The sequence below is a fragment of the Apteryx rowi genome, unplaced genomic scaffold (genome assembly GCF_003343035.1).
Source record: "Apteryx rowi isolate R43461 unplaced genomic scaffold, aptRow1 scaffold_154, whole genome shotgun sequence".
NCBI lineage: Eukaryota > Metazoa > Chordata > Aves > Apterygiformes > Apterygidae > Apteryx > Apteryx rowi.
The window spans coordinates 1,627,916-1,650,311 of record NW_020447797.1 but is presented as its reverse complement, the minus strand read 5'-3'; the positions used below and the strand labels follow the sequence as shown (position 1 = coordinate 1,650,311).

Below are 22,396 nucleotides of genomic sequence, written 5' to 3'. Positions count from 1 at the left end.
GCAAACCCTTCTGCTGCTATTACCACTTTATTTAACACCTCGGAGCACAAACACAAAGATGAGAAAAGCAAAACTCCACGATCAACCAGAGGAACCTTCTCATTCAGAGCCCAGAACATCCTGGAGGAAAAACAGTCGCTCTCTGCCTCCCCTCAGCCAAAGCTACCTTGTTCCCCTTCTGTCTGCAACCTGGCAGCCTTTCCCATTTCTCTTTATCTTTGTTAAATGCTCTGCAATACTCTTTGCTAGAGAGCAGAAAATAGCACTGTGTCTCATTCCCCTAACCCCCTCCTCCTTAATGTTTTAAAGCCGCATCCAATTTGCTGTGCTTTGCTCCAAACACAGAATGTTTCTCGCCGGCAAAGCAGGTTGGCGGAACAAAAACATTCCTTTAAAAATGTGATAACATTAATCTCACTCTAAAATAAATATGTAAACATATGGTGATGGACTGCGAGCCTAGGACCTAACGGATAGACTTTATGGTCTTCTTCTGGGCTGTCTGGGTCTCTTTTGGAGCCATGTGGGAAAGGGAGGAGAAAAGACATGACCCAAAAGTGGAGGCAAGTTGCATCTGCTGTTGAATGAGTAACCACCCCATGAAACCTTCAGGCAYGAACCTGCTGTAATCACAACAAAACTCCTGCAACAGGAGCCATTCGGAGAGCTCTGCTCTARATCTCCGGCATGAGCATGTCCCCAGGCTCTTCAAAGCACCCTGTGAAGAGATGTTCACCTTGTGCAGCAGCTTGCAAGGCTGGAGCACTGGGGAAACTCCCTTTGGCTTTCACTTATGAATCACTCAATAGCTAGGAACCCATAATGGACTTAAATTGCAGCCAGTGAGATTAAGATGGGATGTCGGCAAGAACGTGTCTCATAGTGAGGACAGGAACTGTACCCAACTGCAGCTGTCAARCATTGGTGAAGGTGAATCTGCCCAGGAGGGTTAGATAAGCTGTCAACTCCTGGTCCCTCTCAGCCAAGCCAAAATAATTCCTTATCTCTGTGGTTCACTACAAACAATTCCTGTGCACGTAATCCAGAGGCATCTTGCTTATTCCTGCAGTTTGCTTACTGCAGCTACCAGTAACAGACTGGWTCCCCAGTGCTTCTTTCCCCAACAGGCTGATGCAGGTTTTACGAGACTGGCTGGCATGGCCTGCTGGCTGCCAGAGAGGTGCGAGGCATTGCAAGTCGACTTCACGCCGTCAGCTACAACCAAAACGCCTCGAGCCTTTCCAAAGTGCTCCAGAGCCTTCCAGAACCCGGTCGGTTTGAAGGTGAATGCAGTGGCAGCAAGCCCTCTCCCACCCAAGCCAACYGATACCACGTAGAGTCTCCCACAGGGTCGGGATCTGGCCTCAGCCACTCTCTTGCAGCTCTCTGCATCCTGGCTGTGTCCCTGGGGAGAGGACTTTGAGGAACGACCCGTCCTTGGCACACAGACCAGGACGGCACATCCTCTAGATGAGCCACACRTCCTAGCCATGACAAGAAGATAGGTCAAAGCCTTTCCTTGCACAAGCCCAAGGATACCCCCTAGAARGGCTCAGCTCCTGTGTAGTCAAACATGATGGGGGGTCTCAACGCAGTGGGGAACCTCCCCTTGGTTCTCTGGTTTTCCCCAACATCTTGAAAAGCAGAAAATAGCCAACTCCCTTCCTCTGCTTCTGCAAGCATTCACCGGCCACAGATCCCTCCCAGAGGGACTGGGTAAGAGCTTGAGCAGGGTTGTAAGAGCTCACAGTGCTCTTCCACAGGGACATGGGCTCATAGCCAGTCACATGCTGGGAAAACAAGTGTCGATGAGGCAGAAAACCTTCCAGCAATGTTCAACAACAGGCAGGTCTGAGCGGTCTGCTCTGGATCGGGACACATGCAAAGAAACAGGATCCTGCACGTGCCAGAACGGATCTGCCCAGGCTGCTCCGCCTGCCCTGATCTTGGGTGCCCTGGACCATTCGCTGAGGGCTGCAAACTCTGGCGTGTTGAACAGGGAGCTCCTAAAATCTGCCTAACGTATGTTGCTGCTCTGGCTGCTTTTAACCCCGAAGCGGCGAGAGCTGTTCAGCCACTTGGGGCAACCACGCCATCCCCACGCTCTGTGGTTACGATCGGAAAAGCAGGCGATTTCCCCAGCAGATGCAAAGACGCAGCCGGTGAAGGAAAGATCCCATCTGCAGCGAAACAGCTGAGGGATTAAAAAAGAAAAAAAAAAGCAATTCCCAGCGATCTCTGCATCCTCCAAGAAGCAGAGCCAGCTCTAAATAGGATGGTTTTGGAAGTTAGCAAAGCAGCACCTTTGAATGAAAGCATCAAGTATGTCTTTGCGGCAATGGCAAAGTGCTGTTTGAAGGGGATCTTTTCTCATTTGCTTTACACTTGCAACATAACCGAGCACCAGATGCCATCATTTAGTCATCCACAGTGGAGAAAAGGGCCCATATGTTGCACGTTGTATGATAAAGGAGAATAAATAATCGTCGTCTCCAATGGAAYCAGCCCTCTTCCAAGCGCAACTCCGCGCAAATCTTTTAAGCCCTTTAAATTTTATTCCGAACATAGGTGACGGGATCAGAGAACGACGGGGGCTGTGATCAGATAGTTAGCTTAAATACTTTTCATTTGACCAACGCTGGATTTGAGCCATGGCGCTTGTGCGCTGGCACAGCATCCGCAGGAGATGCAGGGGCTGAATGCTTAATTAAACCCTCCTTGATCGACGGAGCTACAGCCCGTCTTGCAGCGAGGCACCAGCTTTCCTCCAGCTCCACCAGACCGGGAACACCGGTAAACCACGGCAGGCACCGGGACGGTCCCCACGTAGCAAAGCGGAGCTGTTTTGCTGCCTTTCCCTAAAAGCGCGACTTTCTGTAGCGCTCGCGTGCACGCGTGTGCTGAGCTCGCTACTGCAACACCCGTTTCTCCAGCTTCCCAAACACGCAGCGCACGCAAACATGGACAACACAGTCTTTTTGACACTCTTGCTGCCTTGTTTTATCTCGATACCTTGCTCTTACAATTTGCAACACAGGGCAGATATTTCCTGCATGAACTTTTGGGCAGAGGCTGCTTGCCATCCATCTTTCGGGCTGGAAGAAGTTCAGAAATGCAGAGGCCATATGGAAAGTGTCTCGCACGCCCGGGGAACGGATGCTGCGCGGAGGTCCCAGGAATCTGTGCGCTTCTCTGCCCATCATTTTTTTGGTGGAAATGCTGCTGCAAGGGCTGATTCACGAGGAAGTTTTACAGGCAAATCTGTCCTTTTTTTTTTTCTCGCAGGCAAGATCATACAGACAAATCCTCCTGGGCTTGCAGGCTGCTAGACTCTGCCTCCCTTGAGCAAATCGATGAACTCTTCTCTCTCCAAGGGGCTCATCAAGGGCTATTACCAGGAGCCTCCATTGTAATTACAGCTTCAAAGACAYGCCGCTTCCCTTGCGCTATGTAATTTGCAATCAGAAGCAAATTCCCGACTGCTCAGCCACCAGACACGGCTGCGGGTCCTCTCCGGGGGGCGGCGGGAGAAGGCACATGTCTGGAGCCCAGGCTCTGTGCAGAAATCGGGAGCGGTGTTTCATAAATCTTGCTGCACCCTCCACGGGTAATTTGGATATGGGTTGGGGGAAACCGGGCTGTGGCATCCCCGGAGCCTGGAGCAATAGCGCCAGGAAAGCCCCCGCCGCTCCCCCGGGCAGCTTCGGCAAGCGGGTGCYGACGCGYCAAGTCTCTGCTGTTGTCAACTCAYGTCCCGACCTTTTATTTTCCAATTATCTCGGAAGGCAGCCAAGCCGTTACAGCCTGTGTTTGGAGCTACGACAGCATCGCTTCCAACCCCGGAGATGCAAAGGCAGGATTGCCGGCACTGCTGCATCTCCACCTGACAGGGCGCATTGCTGAAAGGCTCCGCGTTACCCTTCGAAGAGGGGAATATCCAGGCCCAGTGCCTTGGCTTGTATCCTTCAAATAGTGCATCTTGCACGGAAAGAGATGCTCCAAGCACGTCGGCGACAGCATCCCGCCGTGCAAGCCCTCTTCACCCCCTCCTAGCCAGCATGGGTGCTTTTGGGGGGGAAATGCAACCTCAAGCAASGCCCTCATATTCCAGCCAGGCAGCCCCAAGGAGCTGCCCGAGCGAAACCGGTTAGCTAGTGGCGTTGGAAATCCCCGCSTGCAAAGCTCGCGGGCCCTTCGCGTCGCCTCCAAGAGCACGTTAGGGAGCCAGCGCTGCCTGGCTGGCCAGTAAATAGGAACTCGGGCGACGGAGCAATCCCGCGGCTTGCAGACACGTAGACGCAGTAAGCGGGAGAGAAGCTAATTGCACCCGATTTCTTTTCCCTGCAACCTCTCTGGACAGCACGCGACAGCGCAGCCGTCTCCTCCTCTCCGGGGAATTGCTTCGCCTCTTCCGGACGATGCTGATTTTAGCCCCGCAGGACTGAACCRTTTTGTCCAGCGGCTCCTGGTGCTTCGCCCGGAAAAGTAACGCCAAGCCGTAATTTTGCTCGGCCGCCGTGGCAGCTTTCCAAGAGCTGCCCACGCGCAACCTTCCTTGGCACGGCGGCCTCTCCTGCTTACAGAAACTCGACTTCGGCATCTAATTGAGGCTGACAAACTCGCCTCCTCGCCCGTTCACAGCCATTAATACTTAATTAACGAATTAAATGCTTTTTAAATTCTCCCAGTCTCCGCTACAAAGGAGTGAGCCAATCAGTTACGAACTGGCAGGCTCGGAAAGGGAAGGAACAAACTGACTCGTCTCCGTAAACGCACGACGGATTTGCTTTCCCGAAAGACGATGAGAAAGTGGACGGCTTTAAAGAAATGTGGGATGCACAAGCGAGGCACCGCGAGGAAGCCCCGTGCGGTGGGAATGGGTTATGGAGGGGGACAGCGGCTGCGCTCCACGTTTTGGCACTACCTGATCTCCATGGTATCCCTTTTTCCTGGCTTAATTGGCTGCCCTTCGCGCTCCGCTCTTGGCACCGGGCCTCCCGGTAACTGCAAACATCTGTCTTGAGCAGCAAAAGTCTTTTTTTTTAAATCCCTATCTCCATTTTATCCACGCGTTTAATCTTGTGCAACAGGGAAGATGCAGACCAGCGGCATTTCCAGCACGGAGAAGAGTTTTGGCAGAGTTAAAAAAGCCACGGTGGGTGCCGTGCTGAATCCGGCTCCCAGCCTGCTTCCCAGGCTTATCCTGCAGCATCCAGCCCTCGCCGGGCATCACCAGGCCCCGGCTGGATCGAAGGCGGCGTTTTTACCCAGAGCAGATTTGCGTTTTCCTGCTGGCACCGTCTCTGCAAAGCATCGGGTCTGGGGCTCGCCTGCTCCCAGCTCTGCCGTGGGGTCCGTGCAGGATCCCGGCAAATCCTCCACCTCGCCAGGAGGAATTTTTCGCAGAGCAAAAGGGAGGCACCGACCCAGGGTGAGCTGTGGCACTGGGACAAAAGCTGGTTTCTGGCYGTACCTGCCTTCTCCGTGGGACAGGACGCATGTGGATCCGGGAGGGACCCACCTGCCGCACGTGACGTGACCAAACTTCAGGCTGCAAGGAGGGATGCCGAAGCTTGAACAGGGCAAAGTCTAGACGGGGTGGATTTGTGTTTGCTCCAAATGAAATAATAACCAGAAATCTATGCTCCTTAATGAGACCTCACAGAGCACCAACTTAATAGAATTYCACTTCCAGCCAGCTTTAGAACTTGCAAAATACTTATAAACTCTATGCACACACAGCTTGCAGCCCTTGTTGTCACCATCTCCCAGTTAACGACGCTGGAATTTCTCTATTTACCAGCTCCCTTTGCGGGCAGGGCTCTGCTCGGCGCAAATCCATCTGTTCCTTCCCTTTTGCTCCCTTCAAGGAGCCTGATTTGGGGAGTGTGTGGTGGACGTTGCACCCTACGAAGCTCCTGGCCTTTGCGATACCTTCAGGCAGCAATAGCACAGGTCAGCTCTTCGCTGTGGGGAAAAAAACCACTTTCCTGTCCTTAGTGACCAGCTTTCAGTTCGTTTAAAAAATCCCCTTTCCCGTGCAATATTGCAAAGGGTTAACAGGAGCGCCCAAACCATTACTGCATATACATCGGAGATGTTTTCTCTTTCTAGCCTCTTTTTTAAACTAAATGCAACCGGGCTTTTCAAATCTCTGCTTGTTTGGCCATATCCTTTCCATTGCTTCCCTCCAAACCCGTTTTCTTTGGACCACAGTGCATCCTTTTGCAMACGGGCTGATTCGTGCCGAAYGCAATTTTCCAAGCAAAACCACGCCGGCGCCCTACGAAAGCAGCGCCGCGATCCTTTCCGCRCGCGCTTCCTCCTGCTTCGAACTGYTCCYGCGCGCTGAGCTGAAGCTGTCACTCAGGCTGGCCCCGGCTGCCTGCCAGTTTGCTTCCCCGAGTAGTTTAATTAATTTAGAGTCCAATGATATATAGGGGGGAATCAACCGGGAGAGCACGTGGGATTGAGGGAAGCGGAAAGGAATCGCAGCGCTCATGTTCTTCCGGGAGGAGGGACGATCTTGCGGGTAGGAGAAGACGTTGTCGGCATTAGAAAACTTTGCAAAATGCTACTGAGTTGCTACGGGCGACTTTTTCAAACGCAACTGCCTGCACGGTGGCTCGAAAACCCAGAGCTCAGAGTTATCGCTGCCAGACCCCAAGCCCCGCTCTCACGCCTCGCGTTATAACTACGGATCGCGATACTGCAGTTGTTGGTAGCTGATGCTCTCTGTCCCGTGCAAACGTTACGAGGGGATGAGTCTCCGAGGCACGCTCGAGCCCTATTAAACTATATTGCTCYGTCTTCGAACCTGTTGCTTAATTGAAACCTCTTAAATTTTTATTGCCAAGTAGGCAGAAATTGCCATTTTAGTGCGCATTTCATCTTCCCTAATGCGCCGCGCTGGCGGCGGAACAAGGAGCAATCGAGCCAGGGAAGGAGCAGTATCTGCTCCAGTCCGTTGATGCGAGCGGCTGAGATGCTGCCGCCGGGAAACTTGGACGGAAAGGGAGCGAGCGCCGCGCGGGAGGAAGGGATTTGCTGGGAAAATGCAGCGTCTCGATGGCAATTCCCTTGCAGGGCAGGAAGGAGGGCGAAAACGGGCCTTATTCATCTGACTTGGCAATTGCCATGCAAACCGTTCTCCACGGTGCGCTCCGCCGGGATGGAGCCGGGGCTGGCCCTTGCTGCCCTGCACGGGGACCTCCTGGCCAGCCCCAGCTGCCGGAGCTCGCCGGCTCCTTCCAGCCTCCCTCCTGTCGCAAGCTGCTGCAGAAAAGCCGGAAAAGGGCAGCTGCAGCTTCCCGCATCCTGAGTCCATCGAGTGTGGCTTCAGGCAATCGGACATCTCCGTGTCCCTCTCCCTTATTGGCATCGATAGTCCCAGTCTCACCTTTCCAGGCCCAAGACGGTTTTCTCTCCTCTCTCTGAAACCTCTTAAACTCCAAGCAAGGAGAGGGAGTCTCTTTATTTTAAGCAATTTTGGACAGAAAGCAACCACTTCAAGCCAGGTGTCTGCAGCAAAAAAAAACATTGCCCCATATAACCGTACGGACGTGTTTTATGGAGAAAACCTCCAGCTTGGATCGCCTTTGCAGGATGGCTTTCACCGATTCAGCAAGCGCAACGGATCCGCTTGCAAAGTTGCTTTTGAGCTGCTGCGCTGCCACATCGGTGCGTTTTACTGCCGTGGATGCGTGACGAGAAGCACAACACCATCACTGCATCAACATCACCAAGCTGGCAAACGTTTCCTAAAAGTGTCGCGCCGGCGGAAAGATCGGAGAGATGGAGGGAGCCCCGGGATGCACCTCCGGAAGCAGGCGGGCAGCTCGCTGCAGACCAACAGGAGCACGGCGACGGATGGACAAATTCCCCCAGGTTGTCAAAGCCACCGTACGAGCAGGATCGCCCCAGGCATGGAGAGGGGCTGGTCCGAGCAGACGCAAGAGGAAAATCCCCGCAGGCAGCGGTGAGGCAAGAAGGTGCCACCGGAGAGAGGCGGCCGAGTCCCCATCGGTGGGACCAGGTGGAGGCATTAATTAGCACATAAAACGAAGCAGGGAAGAAAATTAATTAGCAGGAACCAAACCTGACATCTGATGGAGTGGGTGGACCTCAACTTCAGGGGCTCCTTCCCATCTGCACTCCCAACTACCAGCCCGGGGGCGAATTTTCAAGTGATATTTAACAAGATCACCCTCTGTCATGAAGCCGGAGATTAAGTTTAAGCAGGCAAAGCCCAGGAGATGCTCTTATTCCTGTGCTGTACAGATGGGGGGTGAAGGGACAGATTTGCCTGAGGCCGCAGGGGGTAGCAACCGAGCTAGAAATAGAGCAACGATCCTCTAATCCAGCCACAAATAAATATCCTTCAGCCCAAAGCCTGCTTCTTGAAGATGTTGTACAGCTATCACTGTCCCGTCGAGACAAGTCTGGCCAATTCCACACCTGTTTTTTTGGAGCTGAGCTGGAAAAAGTGCTTATAACTAATAGATAGGCTCCTCCGTGCTGAGGGAAGGGAAACGACCTTGTCTTTAGCTGATGATTTCTAGCCCACTCCGGCTGGAGGATGATTTCATTTGTGCTTAATAGTGGTATAAAGCCCCTGGTTTTGGATCCCAGTAAATGGCTCCGTGCCGGACTCGGTCCTCTAAGTGATGTTCAGAGGGTTTGCAGAGCTTCGCCCCAGCTCATTGCAGGAATAGCATGTCCCAGCCGTGGAGATTTAGTATTTTCTAATGAATAAATTGGGCACCTGAACCCAAGATGTGCATTTGGGGGTTTGAGAAGGTGGGTGAGGCCCAGCATTATGGTGCCCAAAACGGTGGAAACGGGTCCTCTCCTCTCTAAGCATGGGCGCACATTTCTTGGTCCTCCAGCAAGGCAGTGCAAAACCCACCAATGGTGCCACCGTTTTGGGGACAGCGTCAATTAGAACATGGTAAAAGAACAATTTCTTTAGGCCAGGTTGGCTCTAAATGAAAAACAACTCAGTGTCTTTAGGTCTGGATCAAAGGCAGACTTTGCACCTTTGCACAGCCCTGGCCCTGCGTTGTGTTATATGGGGAATAGAAAACACTTTCAAGCCAAGAGAGTCCCCAAAATACCTATTTTCCTTATCATCTTCTATCCATCCTCCCTCTCCAGAAGGAGGGATTTGGTGGAGGGATGTGGCTTCCCCTCTCTCCGCTACCTGTCTTCCTAATAGGATCTCTTGCAAAATTCTATTTTATTTTTTAATAGAAATAACAAAACAGGTAATGCTGGCAACGGGATGTGAAGCACGAGAGGAGGATTTCCAGCAGCCATCTTAAAAGTTTTGGAACGGGAAAGGGTTTCACTCGAGCAGATGTGCACACCGGGGATGGAAGAGCCAGAGCCGCGCCGCTGCGCTTGGCATAACCGGTCCCAGCAAGGCCGTTGATGCAGGACGCTCTGCTCCGCCACCGAGTTCCTCTCCGCCCTTTGGCAAGTCGCTTTGCCGCCCTGTAAAATGGGATGACATCTGCGAGATGCCTGCCAGGCACTGGCATGGGAAGCACTCCCGGGTGCAGCAGTCCCTGGAGACAAGCAGCCGCCAGCTCGGACCCCGCGGGCCATCTCCAGCCCACCCCGTTCTTTGCTGCTTGGGTGAATGGCAGCTTTGCCCTCGGTGCGGACATGCATCAGAGATACCCAAACACAAGACGGGATGGACAAGGGATTCAAAGCACAGTAATTACTGCCAACAATTCTGGTGCTAATTAATCAGTTTTCTGTCCAGATTCTTTATCTCGCAGTATTTCCTACGTATGTAATACCAGATACTGCCGATTCCTCCGGGGCAGCACAAGGCAGCTGCTGGGAGAAGGGAACGTTGGGGACATGTGGAAGGATTTGTGTCGAGCGAACAGGCATGGATTACAAAAAATACCCACGACTGGCTCGTTTCCAAGACTTGGGATAATTCTGAACAATTAAATTATTGCTTCTCTTATTTCCCTAACGAGTTGGCTTATGTGGATATTCCCATGCCTCCCTTGGGAAATGCAGCCCTGCAGCCCTCCATATGCAATCGTATGGTGGGGGAGGGCAGAGAAAGGCCCAAGAGCTGTTGAAGGCCAGGTGAACATTAACCTCTCCCCAGTGGTCAGGGCTGAAGTTTAACTAGCTGCTTTCTCCACTGGCTAAGCCTGGGGCAGAGGAGCCACCTCAGCACAGGTCTCCCAAATCCATGGGCAACCACTTGGCCACCGTAGTTTTCTTGACAGCGGCACGCACCTTGGACACCCTATGGCAATGCCTGGTCCATCACCTTTCCAAGCATCAAGCCCTTTCCTGATGGCAGCAGTCCAGCACAGAGCTGAGATGGCCGATTCACTGCCCAGGGACATGAGGGGGGGTCTCATCCCCAGCGTCAAGGGTGGCGCATTCAAGGCAGAGAGAGCCCAGTCCACTCGGACACGCAGGAAGCAAGTACCCTCCTGTCTCAACCTCACCTCTGATGACCATCCAGCAAGCTCTACCTGGGCAGTAAGGTGGGCTCAGTGCGTCTCCCTGTGAGAGGACGGCCTTGAGGAGCCCAAACCCGTACAAGGCTGGGGCTTGGCAGGTGGACGATGTGTCGAGGAGAGAGCAGCTGCTTTGTACTTCAGCAGCTGTTGCCTCGGCCCCCGAAGAGTCCTCTACCTTCCCTGTTACTAAGGCATCATGCTCGAAATGAGTGCTCTGAGCTCCAGTAAAGCTGCTCATTTTCTGTAACCCACCGGACTTCCCACAAGATACAGACTGACAACAGAAAAACTCTTTCTTGGCTTTAATTGAGAAGCCTCCACCTGGCGCTCGCCTACAGGGAACCCACACCGTTCGTTATCTCCTGTGCAATTATGCACAAGTGCGTCCGCATTGAGAAGAGAGGATCTCATCCGGGCTCACTGAAATACAGCATCTTCAGGTGTATTTTGGTACCGGTGTCCATGGAGAGACGCCTTGGCTTCAAGATACATTTGGTGGTGAGTTGTTGTCCTAAGCCAAAATACAACTACCGTGGCTCTGATTCCCCACTGAGATTTAATCAGGGCAAACCCTCAGACAGCTCCTGTTGTGTTTCCCAAATTTGATTCATGTCTCATTTGAGGGCAAATGCAGGAGCATGGAGGAAAATGAGAGATGCAATGAGGCAGGAAGGCTACAAATGCCAGTGCCGGGACCAAGCTGAGAAAGGGATTTATTCTGCTGGCTGGCTTTCCAAACTCCTAACAAGGATTTGGGTCTAACGACGCTACGTCTCATCACATCCATCCGTGACAATGTGTTGCCGTCGGGACACAGGGAGAGTGTTGTATGAGGAGCAATGAGCTTCCCACCCCTGGTTATAATAAATGAGTATTTCTGTGTTACCTGAAAGGATTCAAGCTGATTTACCTAATGAAATGCTCTCCTCTGAACTCCTTTTATCCCTTGAACATGGGATCCTTTTGGCAAAAAGCATCCTTTCGCGGGGTGTTGGAAGGTACTCAACACATTTTGTGACTGCCATAGCTGAACCGTAACAGTAAAAAAGCAAGCCAGGGTAATTACCAGGAATGAACACCCTTCCGCGGCCCAAGCTATGACAATTCTGGGCAAAGCAAGGGAAGCAATGCTGTAAAACCTGTCCTCGTCCAAATCAAGCTTGCCAACTGGAGGAGCAATTTGAAGCAAAGGGTGTCTGGGCTAAAAACGGCTGTTAATCATGAAACACCTCTTGAGGGGCCTCCTTCCATAGAAGTGACCTCACATATTGACTTGTTAGAGGGCTTTAGGTAGGAAAATGAAATTAGGCGCTTACCCTTTGCTCTTGGGTGGCGACAAAGGTCTGGAAACCAGGGGCCACTCCGAAGCCAAGCTCTTGGACGAAGGGTGGCTCAGACTGGCTGTGGATCTGAACTTTGACTCCAGCCTCGAACGTCGTCTCCTCTGGGGGAAGAAGGCAGCAGGTTAGCTAACCAGGAGAAGGACGAGAAGGCGGCCGTGGGATGGGGCTGCTCGTGTCAGAGCCTGGCTGCAGGTGGGATCACATTCAACTGCACATTTGCCCTTCTCTCCCCATATCCCGCCGTGCAACTCTGAGATTCGCAACTTCAGCTTGGTCTGTACTCCAAGATAGAGAAAACAGGAGGCGATAACTATTTTCTAGCTGATAGATTTTTTTTAGCTACAGAATCTTAAATGCATTTTACTAAAAAACCAAACTCCTCCTTCCCTCAAAGAGAGAAGTTCCTAGTATCCGTAAAGTCTCCAACACCCAAAGGATGGGTGCACCCGGAGCCTGCTCCCTGCAGTCCCATCTCTAGCACTAACGAAGCCTGAGGCACTTGCGAGAAAAAGTAGGAAATCCGGTAAAGAAAAGAAGAGTGTAATACTTCAAAGGTGCCCATGTATTTAGCAGCCTGAGTCGTTCCAAGCTGGCCAAAGGCACTTTGGAGTTTATGGGCTTAGACACATCGTCAAGTTACAAGTTTCCTCACTTTGGCTGATGCGAGATAGCCGCTCGTTTCCACGTTGTGAGTTTGTGCTGAATATAAAGTAGCTCAAGGTCAGCCGCCCTCTTCCACTAGAGGCTAAAACTAACTTACAGGAGACTTTCTGAAGGCAGAATTAATAGCATGCAAATCAGACCCAAGTGTGTGAGAAGAGCACTTTGGGCTCATCTAGCACACAGGCATCTTCATGCAATAGGGGTACATAACCTTTCTCTCTTTAGCATTGCTGCTACTGTCTCACTTACCAACAAACTAGAGGGAGCATATGGGATTAAGGGAGGGGAGACTGATTTGCAAAGGAAGGTTAAAGTTGTTAACTATGCATAGTTTGGTCTAGAAACAGAGTGTACCTACTAATATGAATCCATGCCTACGGCCAGCAAATGCCACCTATGCATCTAAAGAGCTTGTGTTTAAAGATCTGTCCCTCTTTACTTCCTTTGCTTACTAATCCTTCCTAATTTTCCACCATTTTATTACGCATTTCCATTTTTAAATGTACCTTATTCAATCTGAAACATCTTTCCCAGTAGAAACCTAGCAGCTAGGAATCACCACCACGGACCACAGCCCCATTATGCCAGGTGCTGCACAAAGATGTGCAGCAGGAGACAACAGCAGAAGACAACAGACTACGGGCTTGATATGGGCAGGATGGAAGCACAAAGAAAGTATAAAGAAATACTGGATAACGCAAGATTCACAGCTCTCAGGTGCCTGTTGCCTAAGAGGCTGCAACTCTGTTGACTCAGTGAGGCAGCAAAGGATTTCAGCCTTCTCCTCTCACGAGGATTTTCCTGTGCCCTGCTTGCTCGGTACCTCCAAGGCAAACATAGCTAGAGACCATATTGGGGGGAATGGGCTTAGGAATGGATTCATCAGGCTAAATGAGAGCATCTGCAGTGAAGAAATCTACCTCTTTTACAGCTGAGGCTGAATTTCCTCACCTCACCTTGAGGCTGGTGCAGCCTTGGACCAAGGTGGTTGGAGCAGAGATTTCTGGAGATCCCTGCCCAGAGACACAAACAAACCCTCCCTTCCGAACACAAACCAAAACACACATTTCATTCGGGTTTCGGGAGCAAACAGTATTAAAAGCACTGCTCTGACAGCGCGGCTTTACATCGTCACTATTTGAAACTTCAGGCTCTGTGACTGCAGCGACGCATCTAGTGGCTGCATCTCTGGGTCTCAGGCATTTTATCTCTGCAGCCTTTACAGAAAGAGTAGCTGGAAAGGGTATTAATATTTAACCTTTTAAAGCTAGACTTTTCTATCTAAGACAGAGAAAACAACTTGGAGCTAAATTGGATTTATTAAAAGTTACCTCACCAGGCTTTGAATAATTTGGTTAAATCCCAGGGGGGCGGCCAGCTCTCCATGCTTGGCAGAGACTGAGCTCCAACTGTCTGGAACTGGACTTTTAACTAGTCAGAGACGTATCGATCTGCAAAGCTCAGCTCTTGAATACAGACTCATGATGATTGATGTCTTTGGGGCTAGCACTAATCTGTCGATGCCGTGCATCAGCATATATGCTCCCCAAAAGGCAATCACATATTTGTTCGTCATCCTGACAAAAGGATGTTTGGTGTCTAAATAAGGCCACGATTACTGCACAGTTGCATTACTATCACATGCGGTGTCATGCAGCTGATGCGGCATGTGCAGGGATCTCCTCTGAATCCCACATTGGTGCACCACTGGCACAGAGAGGCTTTCATTTGGCTTTTCTCCTGGTCCTTCCACGCCAGCTTTGTGTAAGCAGGAGCAGAAGACCAGACAGGGCTGACTTCCCCCGCGGACGGAGTGTTTCAGCAAACCCTCCTGGAGTGAGGTCGGCATTGACCAAGACCATCCTTGGTGAGGGCAGCCAGGCTCTGCTTCTGCTCAAACCCAATGACGGCAACCTGAATTGCTCCTCACCACCCTCCTGTCACTGCCAGAAACACAACCACATTACGAGGACTCTCCAGAGCCCACCACAACAAAAACTTTGCATGCCTTTGTCTTGCTTGGCAATAGTTTGGCTCCTCTCCTTCCAAGACATGGCAAAAAGACATTGATATGACATCTCTTGTTGTCTATTCAAGACCAGCATTGGCCCACCTCATTTGAGCACCTCGTTATGTCTCATTTGAGGGTCACCTTCCTGCCAAGTTCTCCCAGGCTGGCCCCCAAAATATTTCAGTGCTGGAGTCAAAACCAGCTTCCTCATGCAACCTTCGGAAATGAAGAGCCGCCACCAGCTTCACGTCCCCATCCAACCTCATCGGCGCCCAGAATAGGCGCCACACCAGCCCGCGGCTGCACCCTGGCGCCTGCTGGCAGATTTAGCCCCGTGCGCCTGCCCTCGGCGGCTCTGCAGACACCTGCGTGGCCACCTCCGCGGCACGACAGCACGCTAATGCATGCCAGAACGGCTCGGTTCAGCACCTTTCCCGAGAGACCACCTACCGTTTCTCCAACTTCAAGTCCTACCCTGTTATTTCCACATAACACCCACTTGCACCAATGCTAAATGACTCCATAGCTTTGCCTAGTGTTGATCCCCTTCCAACACTTCAGAGTGGTTACCATATGCTTCCTTCAGTAATTATCTTACAATTTTCAGGAGAAAGCTTGTATTTAGTCTAATTTGTTGGAAAACGGGAACTGTTTTGTTGAAGCATTTTTAGGCCGAAATTATTCTGCCTATTGCTGCACTGGCCTCACACTGCAGTTCCCCAGGTCTTTGCATCTCTGAGCTAACTTCATGGATTTCCTGCAAAGCTCTTTGCATATTTGTGTGTTTTTTGTGTGTGTATCGCTACGCATCCAGAAACATGATTTGTAAGTATATGCAAGGAACTTAAAAGGGACAGGGCTTGTAATCTGAAATAGAAAGTCCTGGCACGTAACCGTGAATAATCAAGGATGGGTAGGCGAATGGATTTTCCACACTGTAGAAAAAAACCCTGCTTTTAAAAAACAAAGTTATTAATTTTCATAATCAATAATAACAAGAAGAACAAAATACACAGCATCTTGAGAAACGATGCCAGAAGCTTGTTCTGCCAGCAAGAAACACATGAGAATAGGAACCTGTAAATACGAAACCGCCTTTGAAAAACTGTCACTTCTAAAAATTCTTTCGCTACAAAAGAGCTAGTTTGCATTAGGATGGAAAAATGAAACTCCCAATGACAAAACCCTTTGACAGAACACATCTGGACCACTCCTCCTTACCTGTATCTTAAATGTTTCCAAGCTCCACATTGGCAACTGAGAAGCATTAGTGTATCGTAAATATTTCCTGCAAACATAATAAAGAGAAGCTCCCAGCGTTCTGGCTGCCAGGATCCAGAAGCATTTGACTATCCATGGTATGAGTTTAGCTTCCTAAAACAAATGCCCCTGGGCAGAGCAAAACCAAACAGGCTCTCTGGCATTTTGGCTGGCCCTGGGCCTTGGAGGTTGTCACCAGAGACAGGAGAAGTGCGACCAGGGGTGCAAACGGCCCCGTCACACGAGGAGATGCAGCGCTGCAATGGTTTTGATGGTTACTGCAGTTTTAGCATCCTACTGAATGTCTCCTTGTAGCGCTGGTTCATGGAGGCATGTCACTAAGTGCCGGATTAAGCTTTCACGGCTGTTTCTTTAAGCTTGTTTCTTGAAATCATCAATTAAGGGGAAAAAAAACCTGAAAAAACTTCAACCAGGGAACCACAGACTCGGAAGCCAGAAAACCTTTAAAAAGAAATTCTATTTGGGTTTTTGGTTGGTGTCGCATGGTTTTTAAACTAATTTCATCATTTTGGGAAGCCTAGCCATGGACCTTCATTCATTTCTCTTTCAACCTCCAACCCCACTTTTAGAGTACAGTGCTTTTAAATTCATTTCTTATTGCGGCCCAGGCTGGGAATGGAGGGAAAACTCCCAATGATTGCATTTTTTACATACATTAATATACATTACTGTGCACACAACTGTGTTTCTGAACGAATCCTGAGCTGCTTTTTTATCTGAGGGATTACAGTAGCGTTAATTAAATTGGGGATTAATTCAGCATGTGCTTCAAGCTGGTTGCAGCATTACGTGTAGCAAACTACACAGCTTTCTATTTCTGGTGCTGGCTTCTCATGGCTTCAGCAGTGCTTTCCGCTTGGAGCGTCGCTAGAAAATCTTAATAAAGTTCCAGCTGACTGTACGTTCGGGTGCAGGCTATGAAGTTCATCCCCGTGAATATGCAAGGAGCCGCAATTAAAATAAGAAATGCTGCCAAAGGCACGTAGCTACCCTTCTTCCCCTTCCTTATTATGTCCAAACTGATCCACTTTTCCGTGGAAATTAACATCTGAAGCTGTACTTGGCACTAATTTATTGGGAACCCAAGATATTCACAGCCCGAGTCATGGGTCGTTTATAGCTAGAACAGTCACATCCAGTTCTGCTGGCTCAGAGGAAGACAGAGAAAAAACAAAGCAAAGCCACCACGGTTCAATCTGAGCAAAATACATGGTATTTTTGTTACTGGCTCTCATCGTGATTGTATCAGGAGGCGGCCTGAAGGTTTACTTTGGATAATAAGCCTTCTCTTGTGCTCTGCAGAAGCAAGCGTTGAGTTGGGAGTCTTACTTTCTCCTCTGACAATCCTCTGTCCTTTGCCTCAGTTTCCCTATCCATAAAATGGGAGCAATGTTAGGACTTAACTCACAGCGGGCTGAAAGATTTGCCCATGCCTCTTCTGCGTAAGCGCCGTTCAACACCGTAGTGTCTTACCAAAGCACAAAGATGGGTATCGCATAGAAAGAGTATCCTCAAGGTGACCCTCAAGCATGACCATCCTTTTTGTCCCTGTTGAGGAGGATTTGTTTCATTCCTGTGCCAGCTGTGTCACGTCAGCGAAGGGTGTTGCAGTGGCACTTTGCAACCACAGTTTCTTCCTCGGGGAAGGAAGGGTTCCCCAGGAACAGCGTCACATTTCCCACAGCACGCTCAGAAGAGGCTCTGAGATGCTACGGTTCATCTCTAGGCTTCGTGGGACCTCCTGCTCAATATCTCCACGTATCTCCCCATCCCTGGCACCAGGGCAGAGACTCGCTGGGTCTGGTGAAGCCCCTCAAGGCACATCCTGCCCCAGGGATGCAGGGAATGCCGTGGCAAGCTGCAGCATCAGCACGATCCCTCCACGCTGCTGGTTGCTGTGGGGGAATGGGCTCAACTGCCTGTTGGTATCACCCGTTTCGCTGATACCAGACCTTCTGAAAGGGCCCATGCACTGTGCTCGGCACTTTCTGAGCACATCCGACTCATTGCACAGGTGGGGCGGACTGGATCTGCAGCCACCCAGCTGATGTGCCTTGGACTCAGGGAGGTCTGAATCACTGCTTGAACCAGACTATGTATGTTCAGAAACCTTGGACAAATGCACAATGCTCTCACATTCTTCCTAGGCAAAAATTTAGGGATGAAAAAAGAAAAAGAAATTGCCATGGAAACATAACTGTAGGAAAGTAGTATCAGCACAGCCGAACAGGAAAAAAATTGTAAGTAAAATGAAACTAGTTTTACTACAGTTAAACAGTTCCAATCCCATGTGCACAAGCTCATTTCTGTGAAAGTGCTGTATTTTGCTTTAGTTAAAGTTGCCTGGTAACAGGATTAAGTGAAGCTGAAATAAGAGTATTCGCAGCAGGATTCACGGTGGTTTGATAACATCAGTTTGACAGACAAATGAGTCAACACAACTTCCCCACAAAAACAGTATCTAAAAATTTGTCCTGTTTATTTTTCTGCTCCAGGCTTTGCTTTGGCTGCTGTCTGGGGAGAATTCATGGAAGACTTATTTCCGCCAGAATGAAAATTAGATGTCCTAACACCAGCTCTAGCAGCTGCCGAGAAAAACCATGCCGACTCCTCGCATGCAGCGAGCGCGAGATTTCCAGCAGGGCTGGTGAGGTTTGCAGAGCGTCATCAGCTCTGTCCCCCGCACTCAAGACAGACAAATAAATTTGCAGGAGCTGCAGAAGAGCCCGGGCTAGGGGGATCAGGAGAACGGAGAGCCCACCTTCTAGCAAGCACCTGGAAGAGCATGGGCTGATTTGCCTGGCCATGCTACCAAGGGGTCCAGCTGCTACCTACTGCGCTATGGGCTAAACACAAGGAACAGCAAAGCGAGGGCCAGCGCTGGCACATGGGCAGTGGAGAAACTGGGTGGGAATGAGCTGATGATCACTGATGAAAAATGCTCGTTGACGGAAAATAGAAAAAAGCCTCTAGCGAGCCAAAAGATGAGGCCTCCATCAAAGCAGAGGGGAAAACCTAACCGACTGCTTCCTGGGAAGTATTTTTAACATTTAGGCTGGGGGTTGGAGAATGAAAAGCCTGGAGCCGGTGACTGATAGAGACCACTCAGCACTTTATTTTTAATGATGGGGTCCCTCAATCTTGACCCCTTCAGCTGGGAGAACAGAGAGCAGGACATCACCTCCAGGGCTCTTCTCTCGTACTGCCTGGACCCACCTCCTCTCTCCTGTGTAACACTTGGAGCTCACTGAGGAATGGACTGTATTTCTGCTCTAACGCCATTGCCCTTCCTGGAAGATCGCCAGCCTACGCCAGGAGCTCGTGGATGCTGCAATGACGCATGCAGTGGTTGGTCCTGCCATCCCAACGCACTGCTGCTAATGCCACCCCTGCTGCACGCACTGGGCAAGTCACAACGGGGGTCCCTAGTGCTGGACATTCACATCTATTAAAGGTGAAGCTTGTTGTCAAGCCTTCTCCTGTCACCAGCAGAGAGGCAGGCAGTTCCAGAGTGATTCATCACATCCTAGGGAGATGTCTACAATGGGATGAGTCACGACCAAGGTGTTTCTCCTTCTCTCCACTAACCATCCACTGAACCTAGGCAACTACCTTAGATCTCCATAAGTAACTAAGATATCCACAACATGATCAGATAAATACTACTGGGACCCAAACGGGAACACAGGTGTTCCCTTTTCAGAGCTAAGGAACTGGCAGGGGTAACTGGCCTCCCTGTAAACCCTTCACTATGAAATCAAATTTTGCTGCTCAAAACTTTTCTGAAGACCTGCAGCCCACCAGGTCCCTCAAGCAGCAGGAGCTTCTGCACAGTCCAATGGTCCTGCTGCACAGTACAATGTGTCCCCTCCACTGGGGACTGTATGCTGAGATAGTCCCCTCTAATAGCAAGTGTTGGGATGAAACATGGGGGAGAGGATCGTTTCCCAATAGACAACCTGGTTTCTCTTTAACAGAGCTGGGAAGAAGTGAACTTGGCTTACATTCCCCTTCTGAACCCAGTTCTCGTGTTGTGAGGGCTCACTCGTTCAAGAGGTTAAAATATCTCTCCCAGGACGCTCACGTGGTTGCTCAGCTTCTGCTTGCTGGACCTGGCACCCATGGTCTATCTGCCCTTGCTCCTTGAACCTCACCTGAAAGGTAGGACCAGCACTGGGCAGGAATGAGCGCTGACGACCTGTTGAGTTCGGTTCCTGCTGCTGCCCACATATCTCCAACAGTCTCAGGGCTACTGGCAAACCTTGCTCTGATGAACATGGAGAGCGTTTAAAGAGCTGTACAGAAGCATCGTGCAACAAAGTCCGTTACAGCAAGTCACGGGTACTTTGTGTGAGAGGTTAAAGACCTATTCTGAGAAAACAAAGCCAACAGCTCTATATCTGAAAGAGCTACCAGCATTAAAAGCTGCCTGCTTGCATTAAAGGCAAGAGAGATAGCAGCGTTAGCTACAGAGGAAAATCAGTCCTTCCACTTTATCTGTTGGGACACAGATGGAGTATTTCAGAGATTTTYCCCCCCCCTTTTTTGGGTAAAAGAATACTTTCAAAATACTCATTTTGTATCTGAGAGGTGCAGACAACCTGGATCTCAAGGCTGTGACAGAAGCATTGAGGGTTGGTTTCCAGTCTCAATTCCTTTGAGAAGGGGGAGGAAGAGCTTCTGTGTTCTAGAGAAGTGTCACCACAAAATGACACTTCTTGTTTGTTGTTTCTTTTCCCTTCAATGAGAAACAGGGAAGGGATTTTTCACAAAGAGCTCATGAGATACAAAAAATAATGGGCAGGAAAGAAGAAAGCAAGGAAGAGAATCTTCTATCTGCGGCACCAAAAAATCAAGAGAGTCTGAAACTAGAGATCTGTGCAAGGGTGCAGACTTCAGCAAGGATGGCACGAGAGGGCCCCGATGACTTGCGTCCTCCCTCTCCTCCCCGCAGCCCGAAACCCTGCAGTCGGGCGCTGCTCATGCAACCCCGGAGCCGGCCAAAACGCTCGGGTGCTTCACCATGCGTAACACCCTGCCGGCCTTCTGGTCTGCACGGGTGCTGGGGACAGGAATTGCAAGCTCAGCAGCACCTTGCCTTCCCCAAATGCTCCCGTTTCCTCCCTTGGCATCTCTTGGTCGTGCTGAAGAACCAGTTCGCACCGCAAGAGGAAACAAATTAAAAAAAAAAAGGGAGAATATTGCTCCTGTAGATACGGGGTTGTGCAATAACTATAGCGATTTGTCTCCATCAGCACAAACGAGCACAGTAACAGGAACGGCCAGAGACTTTTGGTGAGGACGAAGGGATGCAGGAGGCCACATCTTGCAGAGCTGGCTTTAAAGCAGCTCTCACCGGGCTGGCACGCGGCTTCAGCCAAGGGGCCAGGAAAATCTTGGGGTTTTGTCCCACCTTTGCTGTATCCATGCTTTCAGCCAGGGGCAATTCCTAAAATTTAACTCGGGAACTTACATTTTAAAATTTAACTAAGAACTTGCATGGGATATAAACCCCAGGATGTGAACCAGCACTCCAGGAAATAAGCAAGCAAATACACCTACCTGGGATTCGGAAGAAGCTTTCCTACCGACAATTTATTACYTGATTACCCACTAAATGTTTGTTTGGGTATTTTCTACTTAATTAGCTAGCATTGGCCCTGCAAGTGGTCGGATATAGAACTGTTTGGGACCTTGGTYGGATCCAGCTCTCTCACTGCTCACGCAAGGCAAGCCCAGGGCTCAGATTTTTCTCCGCTCAATCCCTTACGAGCTCTCTCTAAAACGCAGCCGTGATTCATTACTCACCAAGTAACAGAAGGTGTTGTAACAAACTACATTAAGCATTTTGGCTATTTTTAGTTAAGCATATTGCAGTTGCATACTAAATCGGAGGGGCCATATGTCTCCACGTATATTATTAAAAAGCCCATTACATAATACACGGGGCAAAAGAAACCCGCAGGTCTCTCCAAGCTGAGACGAGAGATGTGCCACCGGTCTTGCTGGACGGTGAGTGGCCGGCAACGAATACTGCAGTTCCTTGCTTCTCTCCTATTAAGTTTGCAAACTTTAATCAAGCAGAGAAACACGTAACCTGCTTTATCGGAGGGTTCATGTCAGGGCAGGGAGGTTCGGTCCTGCCAGGTTACGTTACTTGTCCGACAGCGGCTCGGCGAGCGAGGAAAAAATTGTACTTTGCACCGTGGCATCCCACGGCGTTGCAGGGAACGGCGACCGCGGGAAGGAGGAGAGCAAAAAAAGCCCGAGCCGGCCTCGTATCTCCCCCGTGTCCCCGGCGCTGCTGCTCGGCGAGGCGGCTGCTTTAGGGCAAGAGGATGCTGCTGCCAGGAATATGAAGTGAGGAGGGGATAAATATTCCCGCCAGCTCCCGCGCTGCTGCCCGCTTCCAGAGCTGGGGGTGCCGGCCCGCGGGGCCGCCCATCTGCTGCCTTGTGCTTCAGCAAGCTGCTCCCACCGCCGGAGGAAAAAAGAAAAAAGAAAAATAGAATAAGAAGAGACGCGTTTTAAAGGCACCGAAAGCAGTTGCTCGCACGGCCGCTGCGCTCCTCCCGCCACCGCCGCTCCAGGAGCCT

General features: G+C 50.4%; 1 protein-coding gene across 1 annotated transcript in view; it reads right to left on the bottom strand.

The window, feature by feature from the left end:
* LOC112962778 (acid-sensing ion channel 2) overlaps positions 1 to 22,396 on the bottom strand; it is a 508,910-nt gene that overhangs the window by 8,572 nt on the left and 477,942 nt on the right. The window contains exon 3 of the mRNA XM_026059248.1: positions 11,819 to 11,946. Coding sequence (XP_025915033.1) covers positions 11,819 to 11,946 — 128 coding nt within the window. The remainder of the gene's footprint in view (positions 1 to 11,818; positions 11,947 to 22,396) is intronic.